Consider the following 22,520-nt stretch of genomic DNA (forward strand, 5'->3'; position numbering starts at 1 on the left):
TTGGAGGGTGGGACATTTCAGACGTATGTTGGTTGGGGGGGGCACGCACCCATCTTGTAAAAATAGCCCTACACTATCTTTTTCCCTATCTATTTATGAGCTCCTCTGGCTGAGGTCTGGGTTACAGACAGTGCCCTCTGCCCTCACACCATTGTTTCGCAACCCGGACTTCCCGGCGGACACAGGGTAACACAAAAGTTGGGCACCTATATCTTAGGGGTCGACTGCACACATTACACACTCTCAGGGACACTTTACAGATACCACAAAAGGAAGTTTTCCGTTTTATGCAACTCAAATCGTTCTTTTGAAGCAGGTGACCCCCTTTGAGCGCTTTTGTTGGGCTGATCACAAACGGATGGGTGCTATTTTGCTGCTGTATTCACACCTCATTAGATGTGGTTTTCCTTGTGTCAGTTGTGGGAGGTGGATTTGGGAGACACCCTGTCACCAGAACAATTTTTTAAAAAAATGACAGCAAACACACCTATCAAGGAGGGAGCGTATAAAGTCATAGGCAGGTGGTAGCTACACCCCTCTCAAGTGGCCAAGAATTTTCCTGGGATGAATGACAGGTGCACAAAGGGTTGTGGGGGCCAAGGCACTTATATCCATATGTGGTGGATGTGTCCCCTTGTTGTGGAGATGTGGACTTGGGTTTTCCATCTGTTAAGTGAGATCATAGTGGTGTGAGTAGAATTATGTCCGTGGACTGCACTGCTTAATAAGAACCATCCTAACCCTAAATTTAATTCTTCTATGATTAAACTAATTCATAGGATATGTGCTGCCGCACGTCTTTCCGTAGCTAAGAATTGGAACACCTTGATTCCCTCATGCTTTCAGATTTTGTCCAAGATTTGGTATATTATGCAAATGGGAAAACCTGCAGCTTACATACACAACACTAGTGACACATTTAGGAAGGTGTGGACCCCCTGGATGGCCTCTGGATACGTGGCAATGACTCCTGGGAAAGTTGACTTGCTGTAAAATGATTTTATACCTTTTATTTCATTTGATGGATTATTATTTCTCCACTGATGTATGATTCCATTCTCTGTTATGCGGTGGGTTCACTGTTGGGGTAGGGGGTGGTGGTTTAGAGGAGTACTAAAGGGTTTCAGACTACGACCATGTGCTACTTTATGGAAGGAGCGCTGCTCTGTCAACACGACGCAACAGTTGCATATCTCTTTATTAGCTGGTCAATATGATTAGCGTACGATATGAGGTGTGGTGTTAGGAATATGCTGTATTCTGTCTCTCTCTCTCACTGTTTGTGCAACAATACTTTGTGTTTGATCTGCTGTCAATAGTTTTCACATATTTTGACACCAAGCATAACAAAAAAACGATGAATGACATCTGCCATTGTAATGTAAGATATGATGTCTGTCTGTGTGATATCTGTGGTCTGTCAATAATAACCACAAAAGTACACATCCATGCTCACACACAAATACACATCCATGCTCACACACACAAAAGTACACATTCATTGCCACACACAATTACACATCCATACTCACACACAGGAGCCATTTTGTTTTCCACCCTGTCTCTCCTTGTTTGTATTGAGTTCATAGTAGTGTTAATGCTTTTTGTCATGGTTGTGGGCGGAAGCTTGCCAGTTATCTAAGGCATTAATGCTGTGGCAAGGTTATTGGTGATAATAAACAATTGGGAGATTACTTGCAGGGCATGGAGCCTGGAACCTCAGGTCAGGGTTAGGCATCTGGGCATGTCCTTCCCAAAATTGGTGTCTGGCACGGTAGCTGGATATTTTAACAAGCTTAGAAGGGATTTGGTGTGTATGTTTTACCTGTGTTAGGTTTGGGTAGTCATTAACAATTTTACACACCTATGTTTTACAAGTACCAAGACTTTTGGTAAATAATTTGGCTGTGGATTTTTAAAACCAATTGTAGTTGCTGAGTCTTTAGTTATCCGGGCAAGTGTAGACCATAAATCTAGGCTACATTTGTCGTGCTCTGTGCTGATATGTTATCTAAATAAAGCACTTTAACATCTGAGTTAGTATATATTTGATTTATATACCAAACGTAGCATTGGTAAAATACTCAACATTCCAAAACCTAATTAAGAGCATATTCTTCATATTATATTCAGAGGTGTATTTATGGGACATACAATAATATGGTATGTTCCATAAATGGTAAAGGGTTCTGTCCTGACCATTAGTGGACAGTGCTGCAATATAACATCATATTCTGCTGCTCTCCAATAGGTGTTGCTGAAGAGCTACTACAGAGCAATCTTTGATCTGCCTAAGTGGACATTTGAGAGCTGCATAGCACCTCGGAGTGAGAAGGGGCAGAAGGGGGGGCAGGCAGTGAGAAGGGGCGGGGAGGAAGGCAGTGAGAAGGGGCAGAGGTGGTAGATAGTGAGAAGGGTCAGAGGGGGAAGGCAGTGAGAAAGGGGGAGAGGAGATAGATAGTGAGAAAGGGGAGAGGGGGTACATATTGAGAAGTGGGGAAGGGGGTACATAGTGAGAAAGGGGGGAAGGCAGTGAGAAGGGGTGGCAATGTGGACACCAGGGCTGGCTTTGGGATGTGCAACCTATGATCTATGCCTGTAAGTTAGGGGGTTATCTATACCTTTAATGCTGAGTTCATATGTGAATTCCATTTGATTTATACCTGCAAAACTGGGTGTGTGTTATTCTGTTGATCTGTATCTGGTACTCTCTGTTTCCATACATTATTATTGTATACCTACAAATAGAGGGTTTGTATGTCTGATTCTGTGATTTGATCTATACCTTCAACGCTGAGTTAACATGTGATTTTCAATTGATCTATACCTGCAAAGCTTGGTTCTTGTGTTGATTCTGTTGATCTATACCTGATATGCTATGTTTCCATACATCATTTATGCATACCTGCAAATATAGGGTTTGTATGTGATCTATACATGCAAGTGCTGTTTATATGTGTTTGATCTATAGTATGACTTAGTGAATGAGGGACAAAGGGACTGGGAATGATTGCAGGGAAGAGGACCTCTCAAAGTCATGGTCAGGGTGAGAAGGAGGGAAGACTGCACTGACTACTGCTTTCTGGGGTCCAAATTTTTCAATAATTAAAGAAATGTTTTTGTTACAGCAGATTAGCTGTTTTTCCTTGTATTTAATGTATATTATTGTTTGCATTGTTTCCAGTTATAAATTACTGTACTTGTTTCCACTTACACATAAACTATCTTTAATGAAAGCTAGTTGTTTGTTACAAGATTTTTTTCCTTTCTTTTTTTTGGGGGGGCCCCAGAGGAGTAGTCCACACAGGGCGCCAGAACACTTAAGGCTGGCTCTGCCTTTAAAACCGCTGTATGGTCTTGCCTACCGTGCTGCAGCTTAGTTTCAGGGTCTTAGCAATCTTCTTATAGCCTAGGCCATCTTTATGTAGAGCAACAATTCTTTTTTTCAGATCCTCAGAGAGTTCTTTGCCATGAGGTGCCATGTAGAACTTCCAGTGACCATTATGAGAGAGTGTGAGAGCGATAATACCAAATTTAACACACCTGCTCCCCATTCACACCTGAGACCTTGTAGACTAACAAGTCACATGACACCGGGGAGGGGAAATGGCTAATTGGGCCCAATTTGGACCTTTGTTGCCAAGGTTTAAACATTAATGGCTGTGTGTTGAGTTATTTTTTTTTTATTTTTTTTTTCAATTATTTTTTATTGAAAGGTTTTTAATATAACAGATAAGTATAACTTTTAAGATAGGAATACAGAAAAAGAGAAAAAAAAGGGAGGGGTTCAGCTACTTACAATAGTTAATGTAAATTTTTCATATATACTGTAGTACATCCACATGAGAGTATAATGAGATGTACAATCACAAGGTACAATCTTAATATATCACAGTTGAACTTAGAAAATGACACAATACACTTCTCTTTTTTCTTTTTTTCCTAAGTAGAGTCCCATTCTGACCTAAATTTGTTACGAAGCTTCCTATCAAATTCATCCCAATGGTACTTTAATGTAGGGTATTCTATCGTCAAATGACGTACACTGAGTTCTAGAGATTTATTTTCTTTATAAAGTGTCAACAATTCTTGTGTATTTGGGACAGTTTGTTTACCCCAGTGTCTAGGGAGAATAGAAGTGACAGCAATGAATAAATGGGAAAGGATAATTCTCTGTACTTGGGAATAACATTGGGAATCACTTTGAATAAAACCATCTTTGGGGTCAGAGAGTTAATAGAAGTTGTTATTAATTTGACCATTGTGAGAATGTGACCAGAAGGTGGTCAGTTTGGTACAGGACCACCATATATGTTCCATATGTCCTACTGCTCCACAGCCTCTCCAACAAAGTGGGCACTGAGATGATTTCATAACATTGAGTTTAGAAGGATATAAATACCATCTATAAAATATCTTAAGATGGTTTTCCCAATGCGAAGCACACTGAGTGACCCCTTGTAGACCATTTCTAATCCTAAACCATTCTGACAGATCCATTTCAAAACCTAGTTCTTTTTCCCAACTAATCATATGAGAATGTTTATTAGAAAGACTAGATGAGAAGTAACTATAGCACTTGGTGATCATGTGTGCTTTATTGGGATGATTTAAGCAGATGTTCTCTAGGTTTGTGAGGGGTGTTGACCAGTCCTTCATGTCTTCTGCAGGGCAATCAATGGAACTTCTAATAAAATTTAGTATTATGTCATATTGAATCCGCATTGTTTCTGGTAAATTGTATTCTGCCTGTAGAGTGTCAAATGCCTTAATAGTGTTGCCCAAGAAAAGATCATTTACATAATGAAATCCATAAGAGTTCCATGTATCTGTGTCAATATTTCCAGGTGTTTTAATCGGGGCTATAGCTGTAAGTGGGGTGGCTCTAAAGCCTCTTTTGAGCCGGAGCGTGTTACATAAAGCATTCCAAGAGTAAGTTGCTGTTCTAAGAGGTGGAGGCCATTTCGCCTGGTTTATTTTATTGTCAAGGTTGTACCATAAGCAGGCCCGGACTGGCCATCGGGCACACCGGGCATTTGCCCGGTGGGCCGGGCCGCGGCAGGGCCGGATTGATTTAGGGGCTGATGGAGCTGCAGCTCCAAGCCCCTACCTTAAAATAGGCCCAGTCAGAACCGGACTGACTGGGCCTCTACGGCCGTCTATAACGCAGGGCAAAAGGGGCACCTGCCCCTTAACCCTGCAGCAGCTGCGACCGGGCCCGCCACTCTAGGGGGCCCGTGCAACCCCCACGATTAATTCCGCGGGGGCCCGCTACTTACTGGCTAGCCGAGGATGCCGGGGACGCAGGAATCCAAAAGAATCACGTGACGTACGTGACGTACGTCACATGACCCTGCTGCGCATCTGCTTCCTCCTGTGCAGAAGAACAGGTTGGTCTGCGAGCGCCGAGCGGCACGTACTCTTTAAATCTTCAGTTGTTCAGGTAAGGGGAGGCTGCATGAAGGAGTGTTTGAGATTGAGTGAGTGAATTAATGAGTATCTGTGAAGGAGTGAGTGAATGAATGTTTGTGAGTATATGTAAATGAGTGTCTGAATGAGGGAATTAATGAGTATCAATGTATGAATATCTGAATGAGTGAATGGATTATCTGTGAATTAGTGAGTAAATATTTGTGAATTAATATGTGTGTGTGTGATAGCATGGATGTGTAAGGGGGCAAAGATATCACAGGCAGGCTGTTTTGGTGGCAAAGATGCCACAGGCAGGCTGTTTTGGTGGCAAAGATGCCCGCCTGTGGCATCTTTGCCACCAAAACAGCCTTGTTTTGGTGGCAAAGATGCCACAGGCGGGCTGTTTTGGGGCCAAAGATGCCGCAGGTGGGCTGTTTTTGGGCCAAAGATGCCACAGGCGGGCTGTTTTGGGGCCAAAGATGCCACAGGCGGGCTGTTTTGGGGCCAAAGATGCCACAGGCGGGCTGTTATGGGGCCAAAGATGCCACAGGCGGGCTGTTATGGGGCCAAAGATGCCACAGGCGGGCTGTTTTGGGGCCAAAGACGCCACAGGCGGGCTGTTTTGGGGCCAAAGATGCCACAGGCGGGCTGTTTTGGGGCCAAAGATGCCACAGGCGGGCTGTTATGGGGCCAAAGATGCCACAGGCGGGCTGTTTTGGGGCCAAAGATGCCACAGGCGGGCTGTTATGGGGCCAAAGATGCCACAGGCGGGCTGTTTTGGGGCCAAAGATGCCACAGGCGGGCTGTTTTGGGGCCAAAGATGGCAAGTCCTATTCTTCCAATCTGGGTCCTAGGCAGGTCTGGGTGCCAGGTCTGATTTGATACTAAGGGGGGTGGCTGGCATAAATACACAATGTAGGGCTGGCTGACGGGGCAATACGCAAGGGTGTGGGGGCATTAATTCACAAGCGAGTGCTGGCTGGGGCATCAGTGCATCACATAAATCAATACTAAAGTGGGGCTGCTCTCTTGAGTGCATAAATACACGTGGGGGCTGGCAGCATCAATACACAAGAGAGCCAGCTGCGGCCATCACCTAAATCAAAGGGAAAGCGTCCGTGGAAACCCTCCGGATGCGGGTGTCAGTGTGCAGAGCCTGTCCTTGTGTGTGTGTGTGTGTGTGTGACTGACTGGGTGGCAGAGCCTGTCCTGATGTGTATTTAGTCATCTGTTTTCTGGCTCTTTACTTTCTGTAGGATTAAATTGAACTATTTAATTTTTACTTATCCAGAGATAAAACGCCTTCCTGAATTTGTCACTTCAGAGGTCAAAACATTCTAGGCCCAGCAAAAGTAAAGGTATTGGGTTATTTACTCTTATTTCAACCTGCGTATCTTATTAAAAAGGATTTGTGGCACTAGATTGTGGCTTCAGGGGTCCCGTGTATGATGACTTTTTTTAGTCACATTGCTCAGCCTAGAGGATTGGCGTGGTCTGAGTTTCTTAGTTTGTGACTGGCTGCGAGAGAGGATCCAGGTCCCCTGCAGTGCTTGTGGGGAATTTGGATTTTAGTGTGCAACTTCCGCTACTTCACTTCCATCTGCCCCAACAGGGGTTAATATATCAACAGAAGAAAAACAGGGCAAATAAGCACCACTGGGTAAGCTTACCCAGGAGTATTATCTTTATTTTTTTGCTTATTTGCCCCATGTTTCTTCTGTTGATATATTAACCCCTGGTGGGCAGATAGAATTTTTTCGGGATCTATTAATTATGTGCATTCTTTAATTTTTTAATTTTTTTTTTTATTGCTGTAATATTTGATTTATTGCTTGTATTGTCCATATATTTATATATATTGATATTGTATTATGTATTATCATCTATTTTTTTTTGTCTATTTATTAAAGCATATATTTTCATACCTATTTTAGCGCTGTCAGTTTTTCCTTATATCTGGGGGGCATAAGACATATCTGGGGGTATAAGGCATATCGGGGGTAAAAGGCATATCACCGGACAGAGTGTCATATAGGAGGTATAAGGGATATCAGGGGGCACAGTTGCATCTCTGGCATATAGGAGGGTATAAGGCATTCCTGGGGCAGTGTGGCAAGCTGGGGGCAGATGTGCATAACTGGGGGGCTGGTTGGCAAAATATAAACAAGAGGCATTTTTCTCATAGTTTTTACATTAACTAATATTTACTAGTAAAACTTTTTTTAGATCCCACGCACTTACGCTGCAGCCGGAAGGAGGTGTGGCTAACAGCGGGCGTTGTCTGCGTCCATCGCGCAGACCTTCCCCGGCTGTCAGAGATCAGAGTTCCCCGCGCCGGTGCAAGTGCGGGGAACTCTGATCTCTGACAGCCAGGGAAGGTCTGAGCGATGGACGCAGACAACGCCCGCTGCTAGCCACACCTCCTTCTGGCTGCAGCGTAAGCGCGTGGGATCTACACGCTGCCCCGGCTACATGACAGGGAAGCCAGAAGCACCGGTAAGTTGGGGGGGGGCGGGGGAGTGTTAAATGGGGGGCATAAGGCATTTCTGGAGGCAGAGTGCTCTGTGAAATGCCTTTTAACCCCCTTAATGCCACTCTGCCTCCAGAAATGCCTTTTTAACCCTCTATATGCCACTCTTCCCCATAATATGCCTTTTAACCCTCTAAATGCCATAGGGGTATAAGGAATTTCTGGAGGCAGAGTGGCACATAGGGGGTCAAAAGGTATATCATGGGGCACAGTGGCATATAGGGGGTTAAAAGGCATATCATGGGGCACAGTGGCATATAGGGGGTAAAAGGCATTTCTGGGGCAGATGTGCATAACTGGGGGGGCAGGTTGGAAACTAGAAGGAAATAAAACCAAAATATTTTTCTCAATCATAGCTTTTATTAAAAAAAAAATAGTTTAGATGAATTAACATTTACTTGTAAAACTTTTTTCCTATAGGGTCGTATTATATTCAGGCTTTTTCTTTTTTTCCTAAATTAATATTCAGATTTGGGGGGTCGTCTAATAATCAGGGTCGTCTTATAATCGAGCAAATACGGTATATATTTATGTAATGCTAATTGATTATAGTGACAAAAGCATGCTGAAATATAACTAATAGACAACAAGAAATGGTATATTATATTTGTCAGAATTTGGTTTAACAATAAATAAATAAATAAAAATGGGCTGCTCAGTCTTAAATGCCCGGGCCTATTTTTTGTCCCAGTCCGGGCCTGACCATAAGGCATCTAATGGGGAAAGTGAGCCTAATATAAATTTTTCTATGTATATCCACTTTGGCTTGTCAGAGTGAATATAACATTTTATATTGGAAATTATTATGGAAATCAGGGATGCCTAATCCACTATGTATCTTGTTTCTCTGTAGAACTTCCAGTTTTATTCTTGGGAAAGATTTTCTCCATATATATCTTCTGATATCTGTTTTTATCATTTTAAAGAATGTTGAGGGAAGTATTATTGGAACTGTGCGGATTATATATAGGAGTTTTGGAAACAAAGACATTTTAAGGGCGGCAACTCTGCCTAGCCAGGACAGCTCATATTTTCCCCATGACTGGAGTTCTTCTCTTAGCAAAGGCCAAATCTTTTTAAAATTATATTCATAAAGATTAGACAAATTTTTAGTTAACTGTATCCCCAGAAATGATATGTCCTTAGTTTACCAGATAAAACTGTACTTTTGTTTAAGTGAATTCAATGTGTCAGAAGGTATATAATATGGAAGAGCTTGTGTCTTTAATTGTGTTTAATTTATGATATGATATATTTCCGAAATCATGCAATATTGAAAAAAGTGCATCTAGAGATTCTTCAGGGCGGGTTAAAGACAGCATTATATCGTCAGCATATAGACCTAGCTTGTAGGTATTGTCACCTAATCTGACACCATGTATGTTATCGGCTTCTCTTATTTTATCTGCCAATGGTTCTAAGGCTAGTATGAACAAGATAGGTGATAATGGGCATCCCTGTCTAGTACCATTTGATAAATGGAAAGGTGTGGAGATTGTACTTGAGATGGAGACGACTGCAGCAGGGTGACTATAGAGGGCCATTACCATTTTAATAAATTCTATGGGGAAACCTTTGTAAATTAAGACCTGTTCTAAATATTTCCAGTGCACCCTATCAAACGCCTTCTCTGCATCCAAAGAAAGGAGCAGAGAATGCATCTGTTTTGAAGACATTCAGTAAGTGAGATCAATAAATTTTCTTGTATTGTCAGATGGTTGTCTATCTTTGATAAATCCCACCTGGTCGTTATTAGATAGTCTTTTTGCTATTACTTTGGCGTAAATTTTTGAGTCATTATTTATTAATGAAATGGGCCTGAAATTGGCACATGTGTCTGGTGTTTTTCCTGGCTTGGGAATAGTGATAATTTTTGCCGTCAGAGATTCTTGTGACATCTGCCCTTTGTATTCGTTGAACATGGATGTCATATGTGTTGTTAGTAGGGGTGCATGTGTCTTGTAGTAAAGCATAGTGAACCCATCTGGGCCAGGTGCTTTTCCAGATGGAAAACCTTTTAATAGCTGTTCCTACTTCCTCCTCTGATATTGGGTCAGTCAACGTGGATATATCCTTTTGCTTCACTTTTTTATGAGTTATTGTTTCTAAGAAACCTTGTATGTCTGCTATAGATGGTTGAAAAGTATGAGGATCATCTTTCAGATTATAAAGGCCTTTATAGTAAGTAGCAAATGTTTGACCTATCTTAGAGGGGTGTGTGATTTTTGTGCCATTTTCATTATTTAGGTATGCTATACGAGTTTGTGTCGACATATTTTTAAGCTTGGAAGCTAGAAGAGACGAGGCTTTGTTACCTTTTGAGTAGTATGTGATTTTTAATTGCCTAATCATTCTAGGTGTGTGTTCTAGTCTTATGATTTAAATTTTTTCCTTTGTGTCTTTTATTATTTTAGACAACGACTCTGAAGGACCAAATTTATTTGCCTGTTGTAAGTTATATAGTTCCCTTTCAAGGGATATTAAAGAAGATCTAGCTTTCTTTTTTAGGAAGGATGCTCTTTGTATGAAATAACCTCTGAGGGTAGCCTTATGTGCGTTCCACAGGGTTTCCTTTGAAATACCTTCTGTGTTATTTTCTTTAAAGTAGTTTTTCAAATTCGTCTCAACTAACCGTGTGTTCTCTTCTCCTATTAGTAGATGATCTCCAAGTCTCCATGTTGAGTTATTTTGAGGGGACAGCTAATTTACAATATTATACAGGCTGTACACTTTCTACTAATATGTATGACATGGGTGGGTTTTCAGTAATATTAAGCAGACATTCTTTGCCCTGAAGTTGACCCCTAGTCTACACTTATAGTCCAGTTTCTCACTGTCAGGGACTGGGTCTATACGGTCGACTGTAATGACCCAGAAAGCCCAAAGATTGTGTTCAGGAGATATTGTCGGACAGGGCCTGGTGCAGGGCACTGCACACTCCCAGGTGTTGAGTACCAGGGGTTGCGCGACCACAACCAGGGCCCTGACATATCAACGGATGTTGTCCAGTTCAAAACAAAACTTGGTGACACCCTGGAGCAGGCATGAGACATAGCTCTACAGAGAAGTGTGCAGGATGCTGCAGGCTGGGGACAGGGAAGCTAAGAAGAGTAACAACAGAAACATAGAAAGCAAGGGGGACAGAGGAAGGAACAGGGAGACCGAGCAAGAAACATAGCCAGACAAGACTTACATGGTACAGGACACAACAGAGGACAGGGAAACAAGAAAAGGAATACAGGGGATGGAGTGAGGAGCCGAGATCCTCAGATGTTTCTCCTTTAAGCAAGGATAGGAAATCTTAAAATGGGACATAGGGAGAGGAGAGAGGAACCAAAATCCTCAGATGATTCAGGGAAAAGAAGTCAAAGGCACATAAAAGACTAACACATAAATACAAGACTAGCCTTGGACTATATGATAATAATTGGATATTTAGTCACATCTTACGGCCATAGTATGCCTAGCCCACCACTAAACCAAAGTACTCCAATATTCGGTGGGTCTTAGTGCTAAACCCTGCCTACTGAATTACTAAAAAGCAGAAACTAAACACTGAATCTAAACACAGAACCGAGAAGGACATACCTTTAGACTGCTGACTGAGACAAACATAACAAACGGGTGGGCCTTTCATATATGCTACGCTTAGGGTTTGGCATTCTTTATTACGGACCACAACCTTATCCATGGTGCCTTCCCCGCTCACCCCGGTTCGAGATAATCCCGATTTTACCCCAGGGCAGGGTGTCGACCTCTTTCCTGTTGCAATGTCGAAGGGTGACCTTGTTAGAGGGGAGACAGGCCACTTTCCTTGACAGGTTCTGTTATGCTCAACTCTCCGCCTTCTTCCGCTCATTCCATAGGCAGCACCATATCCTGCGGGACCTTACGACTTTTGAGGCCATATGCGTTTCTTCTACGCTCCTGCCCCATGGTGTGTCTTTACTATACGGGCTGCTGTTATCCGTCCTACACACTGTTGCCCCGGTTTTCATGGGTAGGTGGGAGACTTCTTTACAGTTATCCTTTACGGGAGCACAATGGAGGAAGATCTGTATCTTGACGCACCGTTGTTCTATAAGCAACAGGGATAAAGAAATGGCCTATAAATTGCTGGCCTTGTGGTATCGACCCCGAGAGGTGGTTGCGCGCTACGACCCCTCAGTTGCAGAAGCATGCTGGCAATGTGGTACCTCACCAGGCTCTTTGATCCATTTGTGGTGGTCCTGCCCACGAATAGTCCCCTACTGGACAGCCATACACTCACGCATTCTGAACTTTACTGATAAGCCTATACCCTTGATGCCTGAGTTTTTCTTGCTACAACATATGACCTTCTCATACGCATGGTACAAATCTTCTGTGGCGCGTCATCTGGTGACTGCTGCCAAGGCGTTGATCCCCCTACATTGGGGCGATCCGGAACCCCCGACCCTGGACGAATGGGTCCAACGGGTGGAGCGTACACGCATACTTGAGGAGCTGATGCACTCAGCTACTGATAGAATTGAGCGGCACTTGTCGACCTGGTTTTATTGCAGTAAGTCCCTTTCTACTTCACGGTCCCGGCGTTCACTGGAGTAGAGTGGTAGGAGGGTTCCTACAAAAAACAAACAAACGGGTGGGGCACACCTTATAAAGGAGACAGAAGCTGAAGCTAAGAGCAAGACTGAAACAAATAATCAGAAGTAAACAGCAAAGCACAAAGAAATCCAGGAATGGATAACAGCAAAACGGGAACTGTAGCAAGACAAGGGAAACTAGAGATAAGCAGCTCTGCAGCCTGAATGGGGCCTGACACTTACCAACTAATTCAGCTGTTTAATTTGACCTATACCCTCCGCCATATATATAACATGATCTTCTACACAAGCATACTACCTCCCAGAGCATCAGACGTCTATCACCATAACGCAGATAACATTTATTACCCATACTCCTCAAATCCTTAAATTCCACACTCCCATCACTATATACTCAAACAGACAATGATGGTGGAGCCACAACACTATATACTAAGTTAGATACAGACAGCATAACTCCCATCACTACAAACTGAGCCAGACACATATGTTGGTACAGCATAACTCCCATCACTATTTACTGAACTAGACATTGGCCGTGGTACACCATAACTCCTATTACTATATAATGAGCCAGATATTGACGGTGATACAGCATAACTGTCATCATTATATACTAAGTCAGACATTGACAGTGGTACAGCATAAGTGTCATCATTATATGGTGATGCAGGCATTGATGGTGGTACATCAGTGATGGGAAGATTACTACGCCTCTTGAGACACACACCCAAGGGTGGATAGCTCCCTAACCCATACAGGCCCTTGGCCCGTGCTCGATGGGTCAGTCCACTCTTGATTTTAGGCACCTATGCTACCCTAGCAATGCCATTAGAAACACCACTGGACCTAGGATGTTGCAGTTTTATCCTGGGTAGTAGGAAAATACAGCCCATGGGAGAGCTTGGTCCAGTTGTAAATTCAATAATTTTGTACCGAGTTCTTTAGATCCCTGGGGTAGAGTATCCAGAAGAGCAGGGTGGGCTGATTCTGCATCCCAGCTTCAGGGTGCTTATATACTCTGATTCAGATTTCCCCAGAACTGGCTGGAGGGAAATTTATGTGAGGACACATGTGTGCTGTTTAGCACAGGAATACAAAGTCTAAGACTGGACACAGATGGTTATTTTCTCCCATGAGAGCTGAAGGGGAGGCTGCTGTATTGCACTACAGGGTGTTTGTTTACTTTTGTTTACTATTTGTAGATTATAATACATCCCAAGCTAAGAACCTGCTTCAGAGACTTTCCTGACCCTATAAGATTGAGTGGTTGAAGTTAAATCGATTCAGCAGGGGTAGCTTTTCACATATATACATTTGAGCTGTGCATGCAGGAGGTATATATTAATATTACTATTACAATTTGTGGTAAAATGTGGATTTTATATTTTTCATCCTTGAGAACCTAACCTGGTGTAATCATGTATCCCAGTGTGTTAATTAATAATTAATCTTGTAGATACTGTATATCTTATTCCTGTTGTAATCTATAGCTAATATAATGGAAAACAATAATCTATTTTGGTTAGGTCAACTTGTACACATATTGACTACCCTCTCTCCGCATTAATTATACTAGTGTTTAGCTAAGAAACAAAATCTAGAAATGAAAAAAAAACAGATGCTCCAAGTAATACATCTCAACCATAAGAAATCTTTATTATGCTTGTGCTCTGTGAATTCCAATGGAATTGGTTAATACTTTTTTAATGATGTCTTCAAATGTGTTTCACCAGTACAACCTCTAACTTGCTGTACTTACAGATTCTGAAAAAAATAGAAGAACAAATAAAATTGATGTATATTACTGTTATACATTAGGCTCAAGTGAAAATGTAGCATGAACTTGATATTTGTTTTTGCATTCATTTCCCATCCCACCCCTCACTGTGACCATTGTCTACCCTTGGCAGGGAAAATGAATGGACAATAGATACATTGTGTAGATACCTTAACTGAATACAAAATGGGTTTTTCATTGTATCTGCTTATAATAGATCTTTATCAGAAAGTAAATACAACAATAATATAACTCACAGCATTGATCCAGGAGATGTAGGCAGAAACTCTGGTGAACACTGTTGGTTTCAGGTAGGCATTGCATCCAAGGGAGGACACAAAGCTTGTCACACCATGAACCTGGTAAACTCCATTGACAGCACAGTTAAGAGGTCCACCAGAATCTCCCTATAACATAATACATAAACAAATACAAAATCTTGAGCAGTTTCATGCAATTATCGTAAGACACAGTGATACACTGTAAACTATTTTTGGTTATCCATTACCAACAAGATAGGAGAGTCATATTACCATTGTTGATAAATGGATCTAGGAATTATACTAAAAACTAGACTTGTGCATTCGTATTTGGGGCGAACATAAAAACAAACACGAAGGGTGCATTTTCGTTGTTCGGCCTGAATACAGAACATACAAATGTGGCAGCGGCAAAAAATATATGAAGACGAAGACACACAACATGAAGAATCTTTGTGTTCGTCTTCGTTTACTAATCTCCCTGGTCCCTTCCCCATGTAGGAGTGGAAATCTGTAGGTTCGCCGTCAGGAGTTAAAGAGCCGTGCAAACGACTCTATTGGTCGCCTGCAGGGACCTCCTCTGGCATCAACCAATTGTTGATGCTAGGGGAGGCCCCTGCCGGCAACCAATAAAATCGTTCTCATGTCCCTTTAACTCCTGACAGCGAACCTACGGATTTCCACTCCCATTAACCCCTTTGATGCTGCGTAGATAACGGGAGAGGAAATCCGTAGGAAACTAGAGATAAGTAGCTCCACAGCCCAAAGAGGGCCTGACACGCTCGTAGAAACCTTTAACTCTTGGAGCGGGGAGACCAATGGTCTCTCCAGCCCAAGTTCCGTGTCAGGAGTTAAAGGGCCATGCAACCAACTCTACTGGTCGCCTGCAGGGGCCTCCTCTTAAGTCGTTCTTATGGTCCGTTAACTCCTGACAGTGAACCTACGGATTTCTGCTCCTGTTGCTGCGTAAATAACGGGAGCAGAAATCCGTAGGTTCACCGTCAGGAGTTAAAGACTTAGTTAAATACGAAGAGTTGGTCGGCACCCAAGTCTACTAAAAACCGAAAATGGATCCGCACAACGGATTAAGATATCACTCTAGCGATGTTTTGGTCAACGCTCTTCTGAGACAATAGACCAGAACCATTTTTCGTTTTTGGGAAAAATGCAGAATCATCTGGTGAATTCCAGTGCCCTTATGGCATTAAAAGAAAGATATTTAGGTTTAAACACATAGGTATTGTAACATGTAGAGACATGCTGATTTGCATGTAAATGTTTCAATGGAGCTGATATAGATATAGACCTCATAAAACCATATAGATTATAATATTTTACCTGGCATCCAGAACGAACTCCATCCCCACCAGCGCACACCATGGTGGTCTTGACTGTGCTTCCCCAGTAGGAGCCGCTGGAGCAGGTAGAATGGGCAACCACGGGCAGAGGGGCCTGCTGGAGGATGGAGGGGAGGGAGCCATTGGCTGCAGGAGAAAATAAAAATGAATGTTTTATTCTGTTTAGTGTAGACACTAACAGATGTCCCATGGATAATAAGGTCTAAAGCATGCAGAGGAGCGCACACGCATCTGTAGCTGGGTTGAAGGAAAAACACTGATGTATTTTAAATACATCTCTTTCAACATGGATCCAAAGAGGAATCATAATGTTTGCATTATTAAATTAAAAGGGAAGAGTGAATTTTGAGTATGTTAATCAGGTTACAACAGTTACTGTAAATACCATAATGTTTTGTTCTATAGTAATATTGAAAATAGTCATATTTTCATTGGTTACAGTAGACTGACTGATCTATGTAAGTCAGCTAGTCTATAGAGTCTCCTTAAAATCATTGCAAGCAGCTTACAGCTGGTTCTGCCCCATCCGGTGATAATGCAACCATAATTGTGGGCCAGGACGGCTCCATCACTGGGCAGTGAAGCCACTTTCACATAGCTGTTCAGGACAGCACTGGAGGCCAAGTACAGAATGGCAATATCATAACTGAAAGAGAAGGAATCAAAAGATGAGGCATGTATTTTTAACTGAAAAAAAAATCAATAGTGCTAATATCTCTGTGGTGTATTTGGAGAAAATACGGAACACTGGTTTCAAATTTCTCAGTTGTGGTTAAAATTGCTTTAACTGCGTAAAATAAAATATAATAATGTAAATACATACTTACATATATGTATTGAATGGACCTTTCCGGCACACCAACACTCCTCTCCCCATCCTATCCTTTTTTCATTTTATGTGGACAATGTTTGTAATATGTTGATTTAATAAAAAAAATAAATTACCCTCCTGCTACATTATTGGTGTTCCAGCTGGCATGTTTGACGATCCTTGACACAGAGATAAATTGCTCAGTACCATCATTCTGGCTCAGATTTTGTTCTCCCAAAACCACACGGTAGGTAATGACTCTGTTTTTAGGTGAGAAAGGATAAAACATAGGGAAGAAAGGATGAAACATATAATTCTAAAATTATGATTTCAAATATAAATGTAAAAACCAAATGTGTCTAATTAAAAAAAAATTGTTATTGGACATTTAAACCAATGAGGCTATCACTCCATAGCTAAAAATTGTTACCTGTCTACACAGTGAGCTGCAGTCAGGACACGGTTAGCGCGGATCAAGGTACCACCACAAGTGTGATACCAGCTGCTTCCAGACTGATACTGGAGAGAAATCTGTTTAAAAAAGTATTTCAGGACAGTTAGATCATACAGATACTGGAAACTTTACTTTACTTGTAATTTAACAAGCCCAGTCCAGAGAATGGATTTTTTCCTGATGCATATAGTTTGACTGACCTGCCATGGCCATGCATTTTTGACTGCATTGGATCCTCCTACCACACGTGTATTGTCCTCTACAAACTGGATGTCTTCATAACATTGCCCTTTGGAAACAGAAAGGCAAGTACAATTTCAATATATTTACAAATATTATCTATGTGTGTCACTATTGCCATGGTAATTATTATTGTTTATTACATCTACCCATGAATGATTTCCCAAGTTAATGTAACCATAAGCTTTCATTCCATATAGAACCATCTAATCCTTTAGCTCCTCCTCATTCTATGAACTAGATCTGAGTTCATGGTTTATTTTCTATAGTCATCTCAGCACAAGGTATTTTTTGATTTGTTTATTTCATTAAGTAACACAATTTCTTTATGTGCAGATTTATAATTATTGCATCATGTCGATGCTTTCAGAATGGTTTGGCTGCTAAGTATAGCTTAGGCTTCACTACTAAGACATGTTTTAGTAAATGTATAAGAAACAAAAAGGATAATGGTTTAAGAACTCAGTCCAAAAAGTTAGTTTAATATTAAGTATATAAAAATGTTCGGAACTGAAGTCCAGTTCATGGGGATGATTAGAGGCAGGGAGGATCTACAAAAAAGGCCACCTAATGAAATATAATAACTGCATGTCAGCAGGAGTGGGGTGTTCCCTGACAACTGCCCCCCAAGTGCAAACCAAACTTGTTAACCAGGACTGGCATTCTTTGGGAGGCAGGACCAGAAAAAAAAAATAAGACTTGGTGGTCTCCAATGCATATCAGAGTAGATACTATATATGGTAAAAAAAACTGTGTGACTATATCTTACCACAAAGGACAAGAACAGCAAGTACAAGGAGCCTCAGCATCTTCAGCCTGTTGCCGGTAAAAATGAAGTGAAAAAGTTTACTTCAGGCTGCCTTTTTATATCTCTGGCGGATGAGCGATGATGATTTTCCTATAGTTGGGAACAACTACAGATGTTACATAGAACAGGTGTGAATGTATTTCAGGTTATTTTAATCAATAACCCAATCATCACTCCCCTTTATGAAGGACACCAATTGTATGTCCATATTTTGCTTTTTGCATGGGATCTGTTCAGGAAATATTTAACAATCAATTTCTATATTCTAAGAGAATTATTTATCATGTGTTGTTTGCATTTTCGTAGTAAGCCATTATTTATGGATACTTTGTGATAATTGTGGTCAGATCTGCTCCATCTGCCTCTGTGACATTTATAGTAATGGAAAATATTTCTTACTCATGCTTTTTGTGACAATTGGCCCTTCAGTCTATATCATGTGTAACTCAATTTAAAATGCAAATATGAATGTAAAACATAAAACATTATATATATATATATATTCAAAAATATTTTAAATTCTAGGCTATAGAGTTGCTGTCCACATCCATATAAAAAGCATAAACATAGCCAACTGTTGGGCAGTGCATGCATTTCAACTGCTTTCCCTAACACTGTCTGCACAGGTTGCATTAGATTGATTAACAGAAACATTATGCATTGTGCTTACTCTTACATGTGAGCACAACCCAGTCAACAGAAACAGATTGAAACCTTTGGAAAGTATAAGATCTCCTTTTTTGTTTGTCTTTGCTTTTTAAGGTTAACAACCGTAATCTTCTTTCCCCCCCATTGTTTTCCTTTGTATTGAGAATATTGTAAATTCACTGTGGTTTTGATTTTCTGTTTCCATTATAGAGACTGTTATGCATATTTGTTACTGTTTGCTTCTCTATTATCATTTTACTGATATACTGTATGTGCTGCTTGCATATACATGTAAGTACATGCAACGTTAAATTATTGCACATTGCAGGTTAAGTCATGCCAATTTGCATGTCCTTGTATGCAACTCCCATATTTTATTTTTATTTGCTTTTTTCAGCTGATGTATATGGTCGGGGTAATGTAAGTTGGCAGTACTGACTTGATTTTTTAGTAAATAGTGCCATGAATGGTCACACTTTCACCATTTGCCTAGACCCTTACAGTTTGCAAAATGATAAGTCACATGGTGACTTCACACATTTTGTTCCAGACTTGAAAACTAGGTCACCTGGTTTGTCTTGATTCTACTATGGTGATGGTTCTTAAAGGACTGATTTTGTATTAGAGAAACACCAGTTACTTTAAAGTTCTTTAAGGAACCAGACCGTGAGAAGGAGAAGTCCCAGTTAAGTTTGATAATGAGATGCAGATGTAGTGATTTCCTATATTTTGGAGTTGTGCTGTATTAAAATGTGTTGAAAATTGTTCAAGGTGGACTAATGTTTCAATGATATTAATGATTGTGGATCATTAAGGCTGAAGTACTGGGCATGTTCAGCATTTGTTTGTCCTCACTCTATTCCCTCAAGATTGTAAGCTTGCGAGCAGGGCTTTCTCCACCTAATGTATCGGTTCGTCTGTCAATTCTAGTCTTGTCATACCCCTTGAATATATGTATTGTATTAAGCACTGCATACACTGTTTGCGCTAGATAAATAAAATATAATAATAATAATTTGTGGCATAGTGTACATGAGGAAATGCCAACATCCCTCTGATATCACAGGAATCAAATGTGGAGATACTTGGAAGTTTGAAATTTAAGATTTAATACAAAGAATGTGTTACTCTATAAAATATTCTTCCACTATGCATAAATAGTGAAAATAGCAGACTTGTGCATTCAGAATTATGAATGTCCGCTTCTGCCACTTCTTGTTCTTCAAGTTTTATCTTCTCTCTTTCATGAGAACGAATGGGCCAAAAACAAACCGAAAAATCGCCCAAATCGCTTTTGTCCCTTTTGCAGATATACAGGGAAAATAGTATGTACAAGTTTTATGGATAAAGTTTTGACTTGATATATTATAGCATGTCACAGTACAATACATGCGATGGCAATATCCAATTTTAGAATATACAGTCGTGAGAAACTGTCTTTGAATTTTGTGATAATATTTATTTTTTTGAGTGCACAGATTACCTCAATAATTATCATTAAAAGTAAGGGATATTCTGTTAAAAATCAGATTTTTTAGATAATTGTAATATGAGTTTCACTAGTTATGCTGTCAGATATATTATTCTATAACACATATGTAATGAACTATTCTAGAATTTGAAACATAAGTGCTAAAAGGTGTAGGGCATAAATAAAAAACATACTGTACTGGCTCGAATGTAGGCCGAACTCGATTAGAGGCCGCACCCTAAAAGTCTTGTGCTATTTTAAAGAAAACATTTTTTTTAAAGAAAAAATACACATTAGTGAAATAGTTTTACCTAATACACAGGAATACATGTATTTTAACATTTAACATATAACATATAACCAGAAATTTGGAAAACCAATAGCCATTTTAAGGTCCCCCCTTAATTCATAATGCACCTTACTTATAGATATGCCCTTCTGCCCCCCTGGTATGCCACTCTGCTCCCTATAACTGCCACCCCCCCTCCGACTTACCAATGCACCCCCAGACTCCCTCGTGTCTAGCGGGGCCAGCAGGTGGACGTCCTCCACTGCCGGCACGTCTGCTGGACTTCCGCGGAAGTGCCGGCAGTGGAGGTTGTCTATGCGCATCGCCGCAGCCGGTGAACGTATGCGCGATGTGTTTAGACAACCTCCGCTGCCGGAGCACCGGAAGGTTATGTCATGCCAGTGCTCCACCAGCGGAGGTTATCTACACATGTTGCAGACGTCCACCAGCTGCCAGAGAGAAAAAGAAAAAAAACAACCGCCTGGAACTGCATGTCCCGGGCGCCGAGCAATACGAATTGCGCATCCCTGCGCTAAACCCCGATTATAGACCACATCCCCGCGTTAAAGACTTACAGTGGGGGGAAAAGTGCAGCCTATATTCGGTCATATATGGTGATATTGATATTACTATACAAATCTCCAATTAGGATTGAAGTAACATGTTCTAGAGCAGGGGTCCTCAAACTACGGCCCGCGGGCCACATGCGGCCCGCGGAGCGCATTTACTCGGCCTGCCGGGTGTTTTTGCCTCAGGACATCCATGTGTTCCGAAAGATGCTTTCGAAACACAAGGATGCCTCTGTGAAGTCCCTGCGGCACGCGTTTACTTTAAAAACGCGGGGACCGCCGGGAGCAGGCGCACGCAGCGACGTCACTGACGTCCCATGCGTGCACCCATGGCAACCGCGCGCCGCTCAGCAGTGAAACAGCCGGCACCAGCAAGTGGCTTAAAAGCCGCTCACTGGTGCCCGCTGCTTCACTGCTGGGCGCCGAAATATGACGTCATATTACGGCGCTCAGCAGTGAAGCAGCGGGCACCAGCGAGCGGTGCAGGAAGAAAGAAGCATCGTGCTCCCGTCGCTGGACTTCAAGGTGAGGGGGGGGGGATATATAGTGGGTAAGGGGGGAGAGGAAATATAATGGGTAAGGGGGGAGAGGACATATAGTGGGTAAGGGGGGAGAGGATATATAGTGAGTAGGGGGGAGAGGATATATAGTTGCTATGGGGGAGAGGGTATATAGTGGGTGGGGGGATATATAGTGGGTAGGGGGGGTGGGTATATTTGTTTATTTAACTTTACTTGTTCTTCATTTTAAATATTGTATTTATTCCCGTTTTGTTTCTACACTTCAAAATAAGATATATGCAGTGTGCATAGGTATTTGTTCATAGTTTTTTTTTTGTTTTTTTAACTATAGTCCGGCCCTCCAACGGTCTGAGGGACCGTGAACTGGCCCCCTGTTTAAAAAGTTTGAGGACCCCTGTTCTAGAGCCACTCCAATACTAGTTCTGGTGCATAAGAACACTGCAGAACCCCAGTCCTCACCCTCAGACTTCTCAATGTAGAACCATCAGAGTTAAGTTCCATCCTGAATAGTCAAGCAATGTAACTGTAAGAATGGGATTGTAAGAGAAACAGACATAGCGTGATACCATAAAAAATGTAACTAAATAGTTAGGCTTACTTAAAAACATCTCACTTTTCATCATTTCCGTTTACTTTTTACTGTGTTGTTTTTAGGGTAAACACTGCATTTTCCTTAAGAGACGCTGCCTACATAACGTTCGGCTTCTATACTATTCTAGGATTTGATATCAATCCATTAGTATGAAAAATAATGCTTACTTCATACTACATAATAACTTCAGA

General features: G+C 41.4%; 1 protein-coding gene across 1 annotated transcript; it reads right to left on the reverse strand.

Moving 5' to 3' along the window:
* Window positions 1-12,477: 12,477 nt before the first annotated feature.
* Window positions 12,478-18,240, reverse strand: LOC149285250 (chymotrypsin-like elastase family member 1). Its single transcript, XM_089495607.1, has 8 exons — window positions 18,201-18,240; window positions 17,392-17,480; window positions 17,168-17,268; window positions 16,872-16,997; window positions 16,436-16,572; window positions 15,907-16,052; window positions 14,562-14,715; window positions 12,478-12,545 (listed from the first exon to the last, which is right to left on the reverse strand). The coding sequence occupies exons 1-8, from the start codon at window positions 18,238-18,240 to the stop codon at window positions 12,478-12,480; spliced, it is 861 nt and encodes a 286-aa protein (XP_089351733.1).
* Window positions 18,241-22,520: the final 4,280 nt, after the last annotated feature.

The sequence above is a fragment of the Sceloporus occidentalis genome, unplaced genomic scaffold (assembly GCF_023333645.1).
Source record: "Sceloporus occidentalis isolate IW3139 unplaced genomic scaffold, rSceOcc1.0.p SCAF_82, whole genome shotgun sequence".
NCBI classification, from domain to species: domain Eukaryota; kingdom Metazoa; phylum Chordata; class Lepidosauria; order Squamata; family Phrynosomatidae; genus Sceloporus; species Sceloporus occidentalis.